This window comes from Periplaneta americana, chromosome 3, assembly GCF_040183065.1.
Source record: "Periplaneta americana isolate PAMFEO1 chromosome 3, P.americana_PAMFEO1_priV1, whole genome shotgun sequence".
Classification (NCBI taxonomy): Eukaryota; Metazoa; Arthropoda; class Insecta; order Blattodea; family Blattidae; genus Periplaneta; species Periplaneta americana.
The window spans coordinates 108,964,731-108,986,091 of NC_091119.1; the positions used below are offsets into that span (position 1 = coordinate 108,964,731).

At 35.8% G+C, this 21,361-nt stretch overlaps 1 protein-coding gene across 8 annotated transcripts in view; it reads right to left on the reverse strand.

The window, feature by feature from the left end:
• Positions 1-19,177, reverse strand: part of c12.2 (von Willebrand factor A domain-containing protein c12.2) — a 210,685-nt gene extending 191,508 nt beyond the window's left edge. The window contains exons 1-6 of one of the 8 annotated variants that reach the window (XM_069821229.1): positions 19,054-19,177; positions 17,949-18,101; positions 17,480-17,655; positions 11,282-11,362; positions 7,583-7,824; positions 5,133-5,300 (exon numbers count right to left, since the gene is read on the reverse strand). In XM_069821229.1, the coding sequence (XP_069677330.1) occupies positions 5,133-5,300; positions 7,583-7,824; positions 11,282-11,362; positions 17,480-17,624 (636 nt within the window). In that variant the 5' untranslated portion in view covers positions 17,625-17,655; positions 17,949-18,101; positions 19,054-19,177. Of the gene's footprint in view, positions 1-5,132; positions 5,301-7,582; positions 7,825-11,281; positions 11,363-17,479; positions 17,656-17,948; positions 18,102-18,483; positions 18,879-18,920; positions 18,962-19,053 lie in introns of those variants that run through there. The other 7 variants (XM_069821227.1, XM_069821228.1, XM_069821232.1 and 4 more) reach the window with 7 other exon arrangements.
• Between the last annotated feature and the right edge of the window lie 2,184 nt (positions 19,178-21,361).

The window sequence follows — 21,361 nt, forward strand, 5'->3', positions numbered from 1 at the left end:
TTGGTATTAGGTTTACACAGAGCACTCCCATATCCCCTACTAGCATTCAACCACGAATGATTAATGATAAATAATCATGTGTACTATGTAGATTGCCTCCCATGTTGCCCCTCCAATGTTGTCCTTAAGTCAATGTTATGGTGTCAAAAGGATCTGGCGGTGGTAGCAGTGGTGTTACTATAACTGCAGTTAGAGTTGCCAACTTTTTTCTGAAGAAAATAAGGGAGACTAAGGAATCGACAAAATTTCACATAGGAAATAGACAAATTATTCGGTTCAATTACTAAAAATCAACTTTATTCTACACTTCGGCAGCTAGGATCAAATTAAGAGTATATTGAAACAGATTTTGTCTCGCGTAATAGTTCAAGTCGACTGCAGTTTTCAGCTCTGATTTGATTAAATGTGTCGTGCTCATGTTTCGAACATCTGTCCAATTATTGTTCATGAGATGAAACACCCTCTTTGTATGAACATTACTGGTATGCTTAGAAGAAAATTAGATAGTTTTTTCAAATTTATATATTGTCATTATTTGATTTTAAACGGGTGAGCATTAAAACGGATTTCTGGCATTTCTGCACATTTTAATACTTGTCTTGAATAACAAATGTTTAGAATAAAAAATTTTACATTATGCAAAAATAAGGGAGAAAAATACTCGAAGTTAAAGATTAGGGGCAAATACGAGAGATCCCGGGAAATATGGGAGGGTTGGCAACCCAACTGCTGTGGTGGCATTGATGGTAGTTTGAGGTTAGTAGTGGCAGTGAAAAAGAACAATCAGAAGAACATGAAAGTAGAAAAGGAATAAATGAGAGATGTTAGGAATAGAAAGTTACTGCAGAGTAGGAAGAAAAGGAGAAAAATGGTAAGATAAAGAAGCAATTAAAAAGAAATCTATGAGCAAATGAATCAATTATTATTGAAAGGTCATATGTCCACTTTTTTGACAAGTTGAGTTATGACCACCGTCATATTCTTCTTAGTGTAGCGCACTGTTTGCTGAAGAAAAGGCACAAGTATGTGCACTCTATCAAATGTTACAGTGTAAAGAAGTTTCCATTTAGTATTGAAAGGGCACGTATCCTGGACATGTGACCTATCAATAACAAACTCTCTTCTTTTCCTATCATTCTTTGCATGATGTACAATATAAAATCTCATGATTCCATTCTTTGTTTGCAACAGTTAGAAAATGGCGAGTAGTTGAATCATTAGAAAAAGGAGTGCCTGAAGATCAAAAAATATACTTTCAAATTTCACAGTTTTGAATGATGGTTTTTGATGTAAGTACCCGGATACAGTGGTTGTAATGGAGTAATGACACACACACATTCAAGTTACTGCATAGAACTAATGCGATGCATCCTAATGACTTGAAACTAACCGAAAGTAAATCATATTATGGAAAAGTTCCAATAAATAAGAAGAAAGTTGAAGATGTCAGCAAAGTTATACAGTATGTACTTCCTCAATATCTTCAATTTTATGAAGAAATTATCTGATGGCCGATAGAAGAAAAAGCAATGAAGATGACTGAAAACTTCAGAGGAAGTGTTTAATGAAGAAACTTAAAAGCTTTAGCAAAGTAAACAGTTTTTTGCTTCTCCTGTAAAATTGACAAACGTGGACATGTGACCTTTCAAAAATAACTGGTTCAAATAGAGAGGAAAAACGAGAAAGACAGAAACAACAATAAGTAAAATGACGAAGTGTAAGAGAAGGAGGAGGAAGGCAAGAAATGCAACAGGACTAAAAGGAAAGACGAAACCAAAAATAGCAAGAGACGAAAAACCAGGACGAGAGAAGCATGAAAACACACATACACATATAACACACATAAAAAAACATATACACACACAAAAGACGTTGTGGGGAAAAAACAATTGAAAGAGAAACTGAAAGGGGAAAGGAATTAGTGTTACGAAGTTGATACATACTTTCTTAACAATTCAGTTCGTTTTATCATGTTGCTAACTATGTCATTATAGCAATTCAATTCATTTGATCATGTTACGAACTATATTATAAAATTTGTACAGTAATCTATTTTCTTGAACTATTATTCAAACAGCATACAATAATTAAATAAGTCATTAAATATTCACCCAAATAAAACGAACTTTTCTGGATTACATACACATCTATAATCCCAATCTTAAAACATTTAACTTGATTTATAAATTGTACATTTAGGTATATATAAATTTAAATAAAATAGCTATACATTATAATGTGAGTTCCTTACAGCACTCGGCTCTTTTAATTTGTTTTTTTTTTCACTTTCCCTTTTCTTTTCCCTTCTTTTGTTTTATTATTTTATTTTCCATAGTTTGCACAGCAGGACAGTGCGTAACATTTCCATCCAGTGAGGAAGACTGGGTTTTCATCTGGTACTTGTTACTAGAAAGCCAGGATGCGGCATATTCATGCCTGGTTATGATATTGGGTTGTGAGTTCCACTTGGTTGAATATTACAAGAGAGATGCTACACAGAACTTTGCCAGCCCGCTCACATACATGGCAGTCATCGGAATTGCGATGAGGCACCAGCGGTCGTGATCGGATTTCACGGTGCTGCTTCGGTGAAACGGGTCATGTAAACATGTTGATTCTGCAGAAATAACTAAAATGCTCTCTCAATTAATATCACTCAATAAAAGAATTGTATTCCAATGGATACCATCCCCTTGTGGAATCCTGGGAAACGAGAATGCGGATGCTTTAGCAAAGAAGGGCAGCACTGCTACTCACAGACCTGTTACTAAATCTACGTATTACTCTGTGAAAAGATTTATTAAATCCACATACTTAGACTTCAACAAACAAAATTTGATAATACAGTCTCAAGGGGAAAAAATGAAACTCTCTGCAACATAATCCACAGTTAATTCTCGATTTACCTCGAAAATCGTGTCTGTAGCTGCATTTAGATTGGCAACAGGCCATGACTGTTTGGCCAAACACCTGCATAGAATTGGAATATATCAGTCCCCTAACTGCCCATTGTGCAACTCAAACCAAGAAATGGATTCGGAACACCTCAAAATCTGTGCTTCGCTGGCTGACCATGATAATATCTTTGAAAAATATTGGAGTGCAAGAGGTCAAATGACTTTATTGTCAAACACCTGGCATTAGAAAACAACAACAACTACATGTTGATTCTTAGCAGATTGGTTGGTTATTGCAGTCCACTGTAAATCTTAGTTATATTTTTGAGTGAAGTGCGTTCATTATACTGGGGACATATGATATCAATATAACTGGTTTTACGCGCAAATTGTCTACCATATGGCATCCTGCAACTGGACTAGTGATGCGTCATATTTTGGTGAAGTCCACTCTGCTGCTCTTATACTTTCTGTGGTTTTCCGGTATGTTAAGCCTTTAGCATTTGACTGTTTTCATTTTGTATGATTCTTTATGGTATCCTTCCAGACTCTGCATTAAACCAGTGTGTTTATTCTCTGACTACCCAGGCGTGCCTTTCAAGTTATGGTGGACCGTAATAAGTGATATTATGTGTGTTTCATTTCGTCTTCGCATCTGTACATTAGGCGACATCATTCTAAGTTTTCCTGCACAGGCTAACCAGATGGGGTTTGATTTTTATCTTTTGGGTTATCTTTTTATCTTTTATACTTATTGTTAATCTTTTTTGGCTCCTTTGTTATAATGTTAAATTGCACAGTGAATGTAATTTGGTTATTTAATGTTGTTATGAAACAACCATAACCTTGCCACTACCAGATCCAATGCTCCTTTTATATTTTGGGAGGTCCCCCAGTTTCCAATTCCAACAATACAATAACCATTTTTAATTATATTTAACTACATGATTAACTATATGACTCTGTCTTCGTTCACTCATGCATTACAAAAACGTTTATGACAAAGGATGCTAATTCTACAACAAAGGGTAGTGACTACCTGGTTGGACCTAGGGACTATTGGCACTTAGAATATTAGCAACGAAAAACAGAAATAATTCTGCACAATAATTAATCAATCAGAAACAGAGTTCGGGGACATACTAGGCAGCTTATTTTGTCTGTATCTTCCCCTTGCACAGAAACAAAATTTAAGAAAAAATTATTAGAATCGAATTCAATTGATCAACATTTTCTATTTTTTATTTCAAATAATGATTTATTACCTCTTTGCTAAAGTTATTCTGTTTTGTGTGCATCATTCTCGGATACATTGAGTAATAGTGAATACTAACATAATTCGGCCAAGTTTTTAAAAGAAACGATGTACAAAAAAAAAAAGACAGACAGATATGCCATCAAAAATGCTGAAAACATGCATCTCTGCAATGATTTTTTGTATCACAATATTTTCTCTGACGAGAATATAAAAACAAAATGGAGAATAAGATTACCAAAAAAGAAAAACTAATAAGATATTAAAATGGTAAGGTAGATATAGTGAAGATCATCATCGTCATCGTCCTCATCATCATCATGAATAGCACAGTGGACTAAAGATCCATTCTGATCACACAAGTTCATCATCCCATCTTCTTTTCGAGCATCCAAGTCTTGTCGTCTAGTGGACTTGTAAGTAACAACTTGTTTTGTTAGATATCTAGAATCAGTCCGGCAAAACTTGTATGAATTCTGAGTAAAAAAAGAACTCTGTCTTATTCAACAGTTACCAACCCTACGTTGAATAGTTTGGTGGAGGAATTACCTCCTCAGGACCTCCAAATTCGTCTCCAATGTATTACAATCATGGGAAGGGTTGCCTCTTCTGCCATTTCTGTGTCTTTGAGGTCTTTGCCCCTGTTACTCCAGGAATGGACACCTATCCCTGGTGGAAGGTATCCTAACATCCTTTCGATCACCCTCCTCTAAAGCTCCCTGACTAAATCTGTCGAAGGGATTGGCTATCTCAACCTTAAACTGGATTTCTCGGATTAACAGGTCCACCACTGGTAGGTAGGGATAGGAGTTGATTCACAGAAGCCAAATGGCCACATTGGGACCTATACTGTGCATGCATACCTTCAGGACTTATATAGTGAAGATAGGAGCTGTATTTCAATAATCTGCAATCACATTCAAAATTCTGTTCCTTGTATATAGTTATCACGACACTCAACATATTAAAACAATCATTACCTTGAGCAGTTTATCATAACGAGATGCTGGAATGAGAAAGCGACCATCCTCCAGATGCATCTCGCGGTTCTCCAGCAAGTTGTTGAGGATTGGTAGCACATTCCGCTCTGCTTTCTCAATGCCCTCTAACACCAGTATTCTACCTTGTACTGCAGCCCGCACAGCACTCTGTAACATACATAGCCAGACACTCATTACAACAATAATCATTACCATCATCGTCATCATAGAAATTCCTCATGAACATCTACCTACATGTCTTGTTTTAAAGTATGAGGTTAATATAAATTAAGAAGTAACAACTTCAGGTCTTTGTTGCTGTTACTTTTTTATGTTTATCCATAGGATTGATTTTTGGCCCATTCCATAATGTTATCTTATTTTAGAGTATTAATATTTTTAAGAGTTTTCTTATAGTTGAGAAATCGCTTTGTTATATTTATTTATTTAAATGTAAAACATGCACCATTCTGTTCCCGTGGAATACAACCTGTTTTTAAGCTTTGACTACAGTGGAACTCCAATTATTCGGACTAATTGGAGATTGGCATGATCCAGATACACAGAAATCCGGATGATTGAGTCAAAAGTGAAAATCACTATAGCAAAATGTTATTGTAGAAGACAGTACTGCATGCATTTAAAGAACAAAAGTTATAAATATTTAATTACAAAGAGTATTTTTAAAGTACAGTTCATACGAGTATGTACAAGAACACATTAAAAGGAACTCTCCTCTTTTTCTGAACATCAATCCAGATAATTGGCGATCTAGATATTTGGGGTTTGGATAATTGTAGCTCTACTGTATTTCCTTGACTGTTTTGTTCTATTTGTGTTATGTTTGGATAGAATTTCTCAATTTTTAAGACTTTTAACAACATGTAAGACATGCAGAAACATTTTAAAGCAGTGTAATGATTCCATCAACAGGAAAGACAAGGTAAGGGAAACCTATCTACTGTATTAAATCTGTTACCAATCACGTAATCAGTCCAAGAGGGATTCGAATCCACACCTGAAAGCATTCTCAGATCTCAAATCCGACTCACTATCGTCTGAGCTACACTGCTGTCTTCCCTGATGATGGATCTCACATCTAGTAATAAAATGTTAAGCTATTCCTGCATCACGTTAAATATTTCGAAGTCTTAAATCATATTTAGGTCCTCTGATATTTTTTTAGCACATTTCTACTTACAGTATGTTAATTCTCCTATGTACTGTTATTTGTCTTCTTTCGTCTTTCACTAAGTCATGGACAGATTCAATTCTAGTATTCCCTTATGCAATGCTATATTTCTCAGAAGTGTTCTTTATACTAATGCTCTTGTAGGTGATCAGATGTTCACTTAAATTAAATTTTTACCGTGACAGTCGTCACCTTACCACAGGTTGAATTCTACACACTGCCAGGCTAGGGAAGTGGAAGAGGTAAATCTCTGTAAGAGTAAGTACTGGTTCTGTCCTTTCGACAAAAAAACATTCCAAAAACCCCAGATTTTTGCCCCAAAAATCAAAACATTTAGAAAAAATCAGCGAAAAGCGTTAAAATTTCGAAAATGCTCAAGAAAAAGAAATCTGAAACTCCCAATTTTCTCAAGTAAATTCAAAACACAAAAAGAACTTTAAATATAGACGACTTCAAAACTGCATTTCAATTTATAATAACGAACAACTTAATATTACTAAGCTAGTATAATCTATTCTAACCAAATCAACAACAAAGTGGTTCAGTAAGTAACAACGATTGCTTACCTTAAATTAATGAAGATGTGAATACATTTCTAGTATGAAAAAAATAATGTGAATTTCCAATCTGCCTTCAAACTTGACCCACAATTTTCACATACGTATTTATCACACAAAACACCGTGACTAAACAAAAATCCACGCAATTCTTCTTCATTCTTACATAACGATATGAACCTTCCATCACCAGAACTAATAACAAAGTGAGAGAGAGAAAATGTAAACAATCGAATATAGAATTAATGTGACGTCAACAAATATAGACTTATACGAGACAGGATCTTGCACGTAATTGTTAATAAAAACCTAAATGAACCAAACCTAACCTTCGTATATGCAAAATTTGTAACCAGAGCACGAAGGAAACTGTTTGATTTGATCTGGACTGTACACACGACAAAAAAATCCACGTAAAAATCACGCCACTCATTCCATGACAGCTTAGTACATGTGTCACAGCAAATCGGTTCCTGTCCTCTTATAAACATCAAATATAAAATGGCTGACCACTTCCAATCGGCCAATATCGAAAATACGTAAACATAATAAAATCAAAACTGCAATTGCTTTCCTCTCACTTTTTCTAAGTGTTTTTACACTATGAATAATAATCAAAAAGTTTTAAAACATTAATTTCATAAAAAACCAAAACAAGTACTTATAGATAATTACAATGGAAGACATTAGCAGCCACACACCTGATCAAAATAGCTGGCAGTCCCACTCAGGATCTCTCTACGTTGCTTGAGATCAGCCTCTGTGGTGTCACGTGACAGGGCCACATACTCCAGCTCACGACCTGTCATTTCTAGGTACTGCATGGCAAGCTGGCGCCGCAAGGGACCAGGACGCCCAATCAGGAACATGTCCTGTCCCAGCACATCCTTCTGCAGCATCCAGCGTAAATGCTGCAGAATCTCCTGCGACGGTTCTTGGTCCACTGCAACAAGAGCACTTGCTGTATTACAATTATTACTGGTGGCGGTGGCAGTGGTGGCAGCGACAGTGGAGGTGATGGTTTCCCTATGTGTTTCACCTTGAGTATGCTGGCTAAGATGAAGCCCAATATAACAAATAGGCACTCAGTCACAACATAACACACTAGAAATTCCACATCACATATCTCTATATTCCTCGTTTTTCAATGTTGCTACTTCTCGCCACTAGAATTCCAGGAAATCATTCCAAAAATTATCTTCCATACATTCTTAAGTTAGATGCCATGGAACTACTCTGCAGCACATATAAGGATCACCTTCAAATTTATACAGGTGAATCTCTAAATCCTAATAATGGGACATCAGAAGCAGGGTATTTTATTCCAAAATCTCAAGAAAGTTATTTCATATCATGTTCATCCCCTTTCAGTCTTGACACTGAATTGCTAGCTATTGATGCTGCTCTTCAGTGTGTTATTCAAATTTCTGAAAAATCTATTTGCATACTTACCGACTCCAAAGGGGCTATATTTAATATAATTAAACATGTACCAAACCTATACACACATAGAATTATTCCAATTCAGAAACAACTAAGTAAACTAAAAAAACTCCAAAAGGAAATAACATTTCAATGGATACCTAGTCATTGTGGTATACCTGGAAACGACAAAGTCAATAACATTGCAAAATAGGCAACATATTTGCAACCAAGATCTCTTCAAGTGATATCTCTATCCATGCTTTTGCTTCAGTAAAGTCTCATTTTATAAAGCTATGGATAACAATTGGCTATCTTCTGACAAAGAAAAAATTTTACAGCCTGTACAAAAGAAACCAAATGACCTGGAAATGTACAAAAACTTGCCCAGACATGTTCAAACATTTTTAACAAGAGCCAGAACAGGTCACATTGTTACACAATTGTACCTACACCGATTTCACATTTCTGATAATCCTACTTGTCTGTGGTATAATATCATGATGAATATCTGGAACACATTCTTCTATACTGTCCATCCATAAACTACAAAAGGAATAAATTAAAATCATCAATACCAGTTGCAGAAGACACAGCCCTGCAGTACCTATATATTGACTACAGCCCAACTTTGGCTACTAGCAATAGGCATCTATAATAAACAACACAGTTTACACTAGGACAAAAACAAAGCCACTCTTCACACACCTAAACAACATAAACAGGAAATACACACATTCGGCAGTAAATCGCGTATATACACAACACATCTTCGCAAATCCACCGAACACAAACAACAGAACAACACTGGAGAAACTCCTCTACCATTACCACCAGCCCCAACCACCAAACTAAAACACACAAACAAAACCGCAAACACGTGTTGGAAATTTGAATACTGTCTGAGAGGACACACGACAGCAACAGAGAGGCAGATCAATAAAATAACTCTACCCCATGAAAGTCTCCATAACCATTCAGACCCTTCTGCCACCAGAAGGGGAAACTTTAAAATCTCAACCAAAAAATATGTATGTACGTAAATATGTATGTATGCATGCATGCACACATACATAGTGTTCTGCCCAAGAGCAGGTCTTTAACTACAAACCCAGCATTTTTCATTCTTCCCATATTCTTTCTTTCTTCTTAATGTCCCCATAATAATACATTAACGTTGTCTATCAGGTGATATCTTTTACCCTGAACTCTTCTCCTGTTCACCATTCCTGATATGTACCATATGTATATTATATTAATACTAACTAGTCCCCTACAAATATAGCAAATCAACAAATTAGGCCTACACAAAATAAAAGGAATCAGTCACTGCACTCACACACCTACTGGCACTTATGCCAGAAATAGTTTCATATGTGTAAATATATTTATATGGTTATTTATGTACAATGGCTGGAGAGGGCGTCCTGCGCGTATAAGACCCTAAATCGGCCTCTGGCTCAAAGCCAGAAATATCAATAAACAACAACAATGAACACTGATCAAAATATCCCTCAGTTCTCATGAAAAACAAAAACTGAATAGACTACAATGGACTTTATGTTGCCAGCAAACAGCTGGCTACATTAAGAAGAGTGATTGATTGATTGATTGATTGATTGATTGATTGATTGATTGATAAATTAGAAGAATATCTCATGACGAAGTTCCAGATTTAACAAGTTATAAACACTTCATGCATTGTATTCCACTATGTTTATTTTTATTGTGTACAATTTATTCGACTGTCTCTTTCCGGTTTTATCATTTAAATCGTATTTGCTTCTAATTTAACACTAATATGTAGTTACTTAAATCTGATATCATTGTATGTTTGGCTTCATATGCAAGTTTTACACCTGGTTGACTGTAACAGAAGGATTATTATTATTATTATTATTATTATTATTATTATTATTATTATTATTATTACTACTACTACTACTACTACTACTACTACTACTACTACTACTATTACTATTAATAATGAGATAAAACAGGTAAAACACAAATCTCATCCAGTTCCATGAAAAATAATTTACTTCTCTGCTGCGTCTGACATAATGAGAATGAGAATTTCATTTGTAGTATATTGAGTTATTGAAATAAATGTCTTTTTTTTTTACTCTACAACAACAAGTGTTTATTTATATTTCTTATATAGTTACTAACAGGGTGCGAATTAATGGGGGGGGGGGGTGGATTTCCCCCCTGTTGGAAAGTTATGCCCCTCTCATAAATTCATATCAACATCCCTGCCAGGCATAACTTCTATCCCCCCCCCCCTCACAAAATATAATTGTTTTAATACGAGTACATGTACTTCATAAAGTATAAAGTAAGCAAAGAAAATGATACTGATGTATTATCATCACTGGCAAGGTGACAACAATCAATAACTTATGGAATTACACATTTTATCTTAAACCTGCTCATGGATATAATTATTGTGCGACTCAGTGCAACCATGCATTGAGCTGTATCGAATGAGGATAATAATAATTTTATGTATGGTATTCTCTATCTAGGATTCTATCCCCCCCTTATCAGAAATCTTAATTTGCATCCTGGTTACTAACTCTGCCTGACAATGCAAAGGTATCAAAGGTGTCAATATGTCTGAAGATTTAACATTTAGTGAATTTTCTAGATGTCAAAGATTTTAATTGTCTTACAATCTTGTTAGAAAATTTTGAGGTACTAGAAATGACTAGAAGAGCAGGAGAAATCAACATATTTTCTCGGACACCTCAAACGATTTAACATTTCTTGCAAAAAGTTTTTAAGTAAAGTAATGTATTTTATTTTTATCCTTTGAGGGTCGAAAGACGGAAGCTGGTAGTACTGTTGCGGATAGTGGAAGTACTGATTACTGGTAAGATTATAAATCTGGCTCATTGTAGAATACTAAAATGTATAACGCTTTGTACACACTAAACTCAGTCCATGTATGTCAAACTGTTTTTCATACTACTCACAATATTTAACTGGCACATACTGAGGTTTCTTTGCTGGTTTCACCTGCTTGGTTACATCACCAATCGTCACCTGATAGCCATCTGCAAGAGCAACAAAAGAAGTTAGTAAGACAATGAAGCAAGCAGTATTAACAAAACGATCTATAGGTAAGATAGAGGCCAATAACAGAATGATAAACTCTACAAAAGGGTGAATGAGTCAAATGTATTGCATTGTGGTATCAGTGTCAATATGTCTGAAGATTTAACATTCTGCATTAAGGCCATCAATCATCACTACTCACAAAATGCCTAACAAGACTGCTTTCAGGTCCGAGATTTGCAAGATTCAATTGCAGACAACGACAATTTAGAACGAAAAAAATCCCTTTGTAATGGAATGTCAAAACATCCCATGTTATAGATTCGCGACATGAGGAGAGATAAAAATAAAATTCACCAATCAGGTTCTGCCCATATAGATATTCACACTTGCTAATCATCACTTTTGCTGTTTTCATATTTTCTTAATAGGCAAGTGTTCATATAAGAAATGCAAGATTTTGTGTATGTATTTATTAGCAATGCATTTGGGTAGGTATACTCCTGGTGGCAATCATATATAATATATATAACTAAGCTAATAAAAGCAATATTTAACAGAAGAATTCCATTAACACTGCGACGACTGGAGGCAGTGAACTGAATGTTTTCGATATTTAATGTCTCATAATGTTGTTCATTAGTTTCGTACACATTTGAGAATTTGTGACTATTAATATTTTAGTCAATATTATATTTTACGCGTATTTTCATTTTTTTACATTTTCCAGTTTCTTGAGGCAGCTTCTACCTACCTACTGTTTCCAATAGCAGTCAAATGACCATTATTCGACATCGACGTTTTTCGCCATTCTTGCAATACATTATGCGGCATTGTTAGATCAACAGATTCATAAACCAGTTTGAACACATTCGCTACTGTGCATTGTGACATATCAAGTCAGGTCGGTATTATTCCTTCATCAACAGTTGTCAGTGAAGGACGTGCTGAAACATGTCTCGCAGACTTCGTGATTCTGAAATTGTGACTTGTTGTTTTGACGACATTTGCCTTCGCAGTTCGAGAATGAACAGCTGGAGCCTAAATCACAATGTGAGTCAATGATTAATGAAGATGATTTCATACTACGTCACTCAACTGGCAGCAGAAGTGAAGACAGTGCCAGTGAACAGGATAAGCTACAGGAAGACATTCATGAAAACCAGCAAAGGCCCACACGAACAGAAAACTGCACTCGTATTTAATTTTATTAATTTTTTTGACGCACTGAATATACAAATATTGAATATATAAGTAAAATCCTCTCTCTTTTTTTTTTTTTTTTAAGATCGCAGAGCAACTGTGAAAAACCGCGGGAGAGATCATGCTGGAAATCGTTGCCTTCCTGATACCTGCATCCTAGCTGCTACTATCAGCGATGGAATTTCTACCAAAATTGGACAATGCAGTGATGATGTTCAAACCACCCATCCTGTGAATGTCCCCATCGCTGTAGGCAGGCCTGATGTAGACGAAGACGAATGAGGTACAGACAGAAGTACTTGAACATGTACTGCTCCTAGAACCAATGCAGGTAGGCACAGTGTTCAAAACATTATCCGAGAGATATTGGATCCTACTGGTTACACAAAGAGGGACACTGATAAGGAATCCCCCGCAAGTGTTTGATGTCTTTTCGTCAATCAGCCTATTTTGCGCCTAATAAAACTTTGCACTGAGACAGAGACTCATGGCAATGACTCATGGACTGTTGAGCTGGAAGAACTTGATGCATCCATTGCAGTCTTGTACTGACGAGGAGTATATGACACCAGAGCTTTCAAATCTATTGACCTCTGGGGACGAGAGTCGGGTCCTCCATTTTTTACAGAGACTACGTCAAAAAATAGGTTTCTAAAAATTATGAAATTTCTTACGTTTGATTTGAGAGCAACGAGAAAGCAAAATGATAAGTTTTGTTTGGCTCTGAATAGGTTTATTGACAACTGCCTGCTAGAGACCTTCAGAATATATATAACTATAGATGAACAATTGTTCTCTTCTAAGTGCAGATGTCCATTTACACAGTATATGAGCAACAAACCAGATAAATTTGGTATCAAATTCTGGCTTGCTACTGATGCAGAAGTTAGATACGTCCTCAATGGTTTCCCCTATCTAGAGAAAGATGAGACAAGACCAGCTGACAGAATGCTCGGTGAGCATGTGACGTTATCATATACCAGGTTTATACGAAGACCCAGTTGACACTCTGCTGATGTTGACATATGTCAACACAGTAGTTAAATCTATGATAATAAGAAGTGGTGCCAACTTATATGGACCTGTGAGGCCTGAGCCCATCCAATAATTTATAGTTTTATTAATTTATCATCATCTTCATCAGCAGCAGCAGCATTTCCTTTCCCATTTTTTCCTGGCTTAGTTAACTCATGAGTGATGCCTTACTGATGTCATTTATGAGATACAAATCTGTCTTCGGACAGTTCACTAAACAATAACATGATATGTGATGGTTGCTTATTGAAATCAGTAAATTACAATCAGTAAAATTTCAATAAGTAAGGATGCATTGTTGGTGTACATTTTATTCATCCCTCCTAGTGTCACATAAGGATAGTGCTCAAAAGTTAGATTTAGAAGATGTTTGTGACGAATTTATAGGAAGAAACACATTTGCATCACTCCACTGTCGTATTATCAGTTTACAGTTAGAATTCAAGTCCCCATGTTAAAATGTTTATATAATTGTAAGCTTCTATTTAATTACTAAAAATCGATAATTGTGGAGAACAGCTACGCACAAGATAATGCGGACATTATTTTTGTATACAGTTACTAGTATGATGGAACAAATTGGTATTCACATAAAATCCAAAAGAATGTTACCTACAAGTAAATGGAACATAGCCCCTGGACCTTATACTAACTACATACCGGTACATTACAAAATCATTCTTAGATCTCCATTTTGTTATTTTTAGCATTCTACAGTATATTGCATAGGCCTATACTATCAGTAGTCACATCAATATTACGAAAAATAATATCATTAAAGGGAGGATTTATGAGATTCTTTTGGGAAATTATGATCAAGTGTTTGAGCCCACCCAATGTTTTTAAAAAGTTAGCGCCACTGATAACAAGGCATAAGTTATACTTACTTACAAATGGCTTTTCAGGAACCCGGAGGTTCATTGCCGCCCTCACATAAGTACACCATCGGTCCCTATCCTGTGCAACATTAATCCAATCTCTATCATCATATCCCACCTCCCTCAAATCCATTTTAATATTATCTTCCCATCTACATCTCGGCCTTCCCAAAGGTCTTTTTCCCTCCGGCCTCCCAACTAACACTCTATATGCATTTCTGGATTCGCCCATATGTGCTACATGCCCTGCCCATCTCAAACATGTCATACAGGCATAAGTTATATTTCGAAAAACTAATTCAGACGGATTAATAATTTCAGTGAATAATAATAATAATAATAATAATAATAATAATAATAATAATAATAATAATAATAATTCTGAACTCAAATATCTGGTATAATTCAGTCATGGATATATTTGGAGTATGAGCTTTGACTTTATCCTGCATATATGTTAATTCATCAAAAGGGACCCCAAAATGTCTCTTGTGTACCTCGCACAATTAAGTGAGAATGATATAGTCCTAAGCCACACAGACAAAATTTTACAGGAGAGTGTATTGAAGGTTTAGAGTTCAATGCTATTTGATGCGGTATCATAATTTCTTCAGCATACACTTACGTCATTTGCTGAGTAATTTTTATAATAACTCTACTGGTAGCTTCTTCATATGTATAAGAAATTAATTTGCACAAAAAAAATTTTTTTGTCAAAAGTGTGGCTTTGGACTGTCTCATATTCTCACCCCTTCAATTGATTGTTTCTTTTGTTTCTTCATGAAAGAATAGTCCAATAAATCTATCAGCAATGACAAAATGTCATACAGGTAAATTAGTTCTAGTTCGACTACAATTTATTTGTCTCATTTGCTGTGTGGCAAAGGTCAACAAAAATTTTCACCAAGGAAACATTGATAGATGTACAGTAGCATATGCGTATAAAGAATAAGAAGTTGTGTGGCAGAACAAAGCAAAAATTTAGACTTAAAATTTCCTAGCAGGCCAACCCTGTGTAAAAATACAATATTAAATTTAAATGACAGACTTAATAAAATAGCTTCTTCAAATGACTAGAAAATCAGGCAAAAGCATCGTGCGTTTACAGACGAAAAACTTGTTGAAAGAGGAACTGCTCTGGAATGTAATCCTGAAGTCACTGACACATGTAACAGATGAGGAAGGAATTTCTAAAGCTTGTGCAAGATGGTGGGATACCAGTAATAAAATAAAAGTTGAAATTAAAGCTCTAAAGAATTTCATGGACTGGCGAAATGCAATGAATAAGATGCAATGTTAGTCATACTTCTTGAGCATTAACTTATAATGCAATCCAAATTAAATTTGTGGAGAACAATGAATTTATGTCAGCTTTGTACAGGACCCTGTTAAATTTACAACTTCTCTAACAATAACGAATATGTCGATAACATTAATGATCATGCAAAGTCTAGCTAGCTATTCATTTTTATATGCTACACCATGAGGAAAGTCAAAGGCAGCAAAATGATCTTCAGCTTCAAAGTAATATCCTTGGAGGGAGATGCTGATCTTATCAATATACGAGGCCTGTCTAAAATGTATCCGACCTTAAATTTTCCCGCGCAAAGTAGTGATTCTAAGGCGGCGCCACTGTGCACGGTGGAAGGAGGAACCGTAATGTGCATGCTTGAATTTTTTCACCGCATTCGCTTGTGCCAGTCACTGGCTGGTGGTCGCCAAGTAAGGTGCTGTTCTAAGTGTTTGTCGGATTTAGTTTTCTCGCAAGATGACTGAACGAATTGAGCAAAGATAATGCATCAAATTTTGTCAAAAGCTTGGTGATTCTCAAAGTCAAACAATTCGTAAGATTCAGCAGGTGTTTGGGGAAGATGCGATGGGTGTAACACAAATTAAGGAGTGGTTCAACCGATTCAAAGATGGCCGCACATCAGAGGAGAGTGAGCAGCGTTGTGGCAGGCCCCAAACTGCTTGGAGTGCAGCTGTTGTTGAGAGGGTGCGAAATTTGGTGATGGCAGATCGTCGTTTGACCGTGCGGGAGATTGCCGAAGAGGTTGGAGTGAGTAAAGATTCTGCACATGCAATTTTGCGTGATGATTTGAACATGAACCGAGTGGCTGCGAAATTCGTGCCCAAGTTGTTGTCCCCAGAACAAAAAGACCTCCGTCGTGACGTTGCACAGGACCTTCTGAACACCGCCAACACTGATCCTGGGTTTCTGAACACCGTGATAACTGGAGATGAGTCATGGGTGTACGGATACGACCCAGAAACAAAAAGACAGTCGTCGCAATGGAAGCATCCCGAGTCTCCAAGGCCGAAGAAAGCGCGGCAGGTGCGAAGCAAAATCAAGGTGATGCTGACTGTTTTCTTTGATGTCCGTGGAATTGTGCACACGAATACGCACCGGAAAGACAAACGGTGACAAAGGAGTACTATCACGATGTTCTCCGGCGACTCCGTGATGCAGTTCGGCGCAAAAGACCAGACATGTGGACGGCGAACAACTGGCACTTGCATCACGACAACGCCCCCGCACATTCATTCCAATTGATCCACACTTTCTTGGCCAAACATGGAATTACAACCGTTCGCCAACCTCCCTACTCTCCAGACCACTTCTGGTTGTTTCCAAAATTGAAGACACCACTGAAAGGATCCCGTTTTGAGAGTAGAGAAGAGATAATGCGGAACGCGACGACGGAGCTGAACACCATTCCAAAAGAAGACTTCCAGAGGTGTTTCTGGAAGTGGAAGGATCGGTGGGCTAAGTGTGTGCAAGTACAAGGGGCCTACTTTGAAGGGGATTAGGGTCCCAACCCCGTCAGGTATTTGAAATATTTTTTCTGGCTAAAGGTCGGATACTTTTTAGACAGGCCTCGTACCTGCCACTGGGAAAGGTAAAGAAAGAAAATTTTGGAAATCCTCCTCTGGAATCGACTAATAGCTCTAAGATGCTTGATGTTGCAGTGGCATTTAAAGGTTTAAGCGCACACGTACTTGCGAAAGTGCGGATGTACTGCGTGCTGCTGGTTGTGTGCAGCTGGGGACTCTGCAGGATTCTACACAGCACTGCAATGCGCCGACACGTGGGCTCATATACCTGCATGTTGACACGAGTAGCATCGCAACCATCCAGCCTCATGAGGGCCACATCAATATTATAATTATCTAATCTGTGAAACAAACAAAATACAGATAAACTAATTAAGTTCAACAAGAGCAATCTGTTTATTCATTGTGTCTGCTTGAAACCATTTAATTCACACTAAATCAAAGATATTTTAAGTATCCCATAAGTTATAATTAATTCTTACATTATTTGTAAAAATAAGTGGTTTTATAATAAAACTCTTTAAATTTCTACATTATCTATCAATAATTAAAGGAAAAAAGGGAAAAGGCATCTCCTTTACACGACATAAAGGTGAAAGAGGTGATGTGGTCGGCACAACACCTTTTAACCCACCTCCATCCACGGGAGAGGCCCAGTTACTCAATTGGATGGGAGGTTGAGTGAATCTCGGGGCCGTTCTGGGTTTGGTAAGAAGAAAAATTCCGCCACCACTTGGGATCTTCCAGTCTGTAGCCAATTGCTCCACCAACTGAGCTACTTGGCCGCCTATATTAAAGGGCAGAAGGCAGAATAAGAATAACTTCAGTGTAACAACTATGTTGATGTCAGTGGTTGATGGTACGGTATCTCCAAACACTATTTCCTGACATTCACTTTGTAATACTAATTGCCACAATATTTATGAAATAATCATTGCAGAAATACTTGACAAATATATGTTCTCTAATTCTCATAATATTTTCCAAAATATATTATATACAGTAATTTTAAATCACGTTACTTAATAAAGCAATAATCACGTGCAGTTCAATCTGCTTTTGGTTTCAAACGAAAACATGAATCTAATTCTCATCGTGGATGAATGTTTCTTGAAAACACATAAATTGTTTCGTCAGAAAAATAAGCGTACTGTAACAAAAAATCTTGCCTAATTTTCTTTTAAAACTCCATACACTTAAAACATATTCGCTGATGTTACATTTAAATACATGCAAATTTATTACAGCAGTTTCGATTATTCTCACTTTTTCAGCGATCAGGCTAGCAATTGCCAACAGTAACAAGTGTATAGTTTATTTTTATACACACTTTTTGTTTGCTTGTTAATTAGAACAGGTGCGCTGAAACAGCGTGTCGCAAGAAATTAATTTAATTCTTCTCGCCTATTTTGAATGACACTTCAGAATTCCAACCTAAAACGAGTACGGACTACAGTCACAGCGTCTTTAGTCTCTTCGTACGATGTGAAAGAGCAGTCACTATTGCCTTACAATATATATCTTTCTGCTACATTACTTTGCATTTAATGTTCAGAAAATGACTTCAAGAAGTTTCGAGCAAAGGTCACAAGTGTGCATACTTTACTTTGCAATACAAATATCAAAGTCCATATATTTATTATTTAAATCTGTTGGAAAGCCATATGATTTGCAGATATGAGGTTGCATTTGTAAACTAGAAGACAGATTAGATAATAATGCAATAAAATTAAACATACACGGAGTTTCAAGGGATCAAAATGATAAATTTGAATACAATTCTGACGTTCGCGTTAACGATAGATCACTTCAGAACACGCTTCGAGTTTCGACTAGAGATGGCCGATATTTCACAAACCGATATTTTGTCACAGGTATTTTTTTGTCACAGATAAACCTGTGACTGATGATGCGAAATATCTGTGACAAAATATCGCTATCGAAATCTGCTCCGTATTCAGTACTCTGTGACTGTTGCAACGTCTGCGACTGATATTTTCTCCTCTACGTCGTGGGTTTGCGCATGTGCATGATACAATAACAGCAATCGGGCGGTGGTATTCGATTATTTTTTCGTGATATTTTGTTCAATATTATTTTTTTCAAAGTGATGATGTGTTGCAAAGTTATTAGCGGCATTATAATAATACAATCATGAATCTAACATTTTGTTTTCATATTAAGTCTATATGTTTTATAAATATTTTATATATTCACCCGAGATCTTCACATTTTCATATTACTGTGAATATATATTAATGTATAAGTATTTTCCACTCAATTTTTACGCAGTAACAATATTTTTTTAAGTTATACTATTAATTACAAACAGAATAGTTACAGGAGCCTACATTATTTTAATAACTTTACATGTACTTCTCTCATTTATGTATGATCCAGTTTTAATGTATAGCTCAAACACGAACAGTGCAGGGTAGTATTAATTAAAATAATTAAACTTAAAATAAAATTATTTGTAATAAGTTCATTACCGGTATGTTGTTTATGGTTATTAACTCTTAGGAAATCGCACAGTGCTTTCTAACATTGGTACTCGTGTGGGGTGTTATTTTACCCAATTAATAGGCCTAATCAATGTTCTAAACTTGACACTTAGTGATATTTATCTAGATATTGTTAAAATCATCAACTTGCAAGTAATTTTCAACTTTTAAATATAATAATATGGGGTATTAGCAAAAATTGTCGATTTTATAAATTCCAAAAAGATCTGACATCTAGCAGACACTGCTCCAACAAATCGTTCTCATTGCCCTTGCACACTTTTAAAATAGACCTACACTTACACATAAATGGGATAATTAATTACATTTGAAAATAAGGGGTATCAAACGTAAATCATGTTAGTTCATTCCGTATCACTGAACGTTATGCTCTTCCGAACTTTCGAAGCATTTCTCACAAGCCGACAACAGCACCTATAGAATTAAAACCGAACGAGATAAAACTTATTTGGCTAAACTAACCTTGAGGTAGTTTCCTTCGTATTACCCTTATACACCTTGCATATACGAATCTGTGACAGGTTAGGTTTGGTTAGTTTAGGCTTTGTTATGCCTTAGATATACGATCAACTGCATCTCCACAAACAATCAAATTCGACGATTTTCACATCCGAAATCACCGAAACTACCTCAGCGCTAGTTTAACCTGAGCAACTGTCTCTCCACAAAAAATTTCCTTATAAATGCAATGATTTTCACATCCGAAATTGCCGAAACTACTTCAGCGCTAGTTTCACCATCTTATTATAAATGATGTAGTGATTACACGATTTAAATAATAATAATAATAATAATAATACCATTGGTTACCAATACTTTATCTTGTGTAAAATCCTGTCTGAACAACTGTCTTGTTCTGTAATTAATTATTTTCTATTGTTTTTCCGAATACTTATGTTTCGTTAATTTTTATTCTGACTCAATATTATAATGTTAATGCACGACTTAAAATAATTTATCGATTATATTATATACAATAAAAAGGATCAATTTTTAAAACGATTAGGATAATCACATAACCTCAATTTCTCCGTACCCAACTACATTAAAAATTATCAACTGATTTCGTATCTACAATTAACTACGATATAACCTCTTGGTATATGAGGTTAACTTTTTACATGTTACTGTTCAGTTAGATTAGTATTTATTTGTTAATGGTACATGTACATAATTTATTTGTTGGATTTTCCCATATAAACCACTGAAATGTGGCGTGTATAGAGAAATCATATTCACATTGCACTGCTCTTCAATATTTCCTGTTAATTTTTATCGGTGTGACAAAATATCGGTATAATTCATGCATATTGTGCTTACTTAGCGATATAAAATATCGGTGTGACAAAATCACAGATAAAAGTCACAGATATTTAATTGTCACAGTCACAGTTGTCACAGATACTTGAAAATATCGTTTAAGCTCAACTCTAGTTTCGACTACTTTAATTCTGCATGGATAATAGAAAAAGGAGATGTAGGACAGTTTGTGAGCTGAACTAATATTGCTTGTTACAATGCC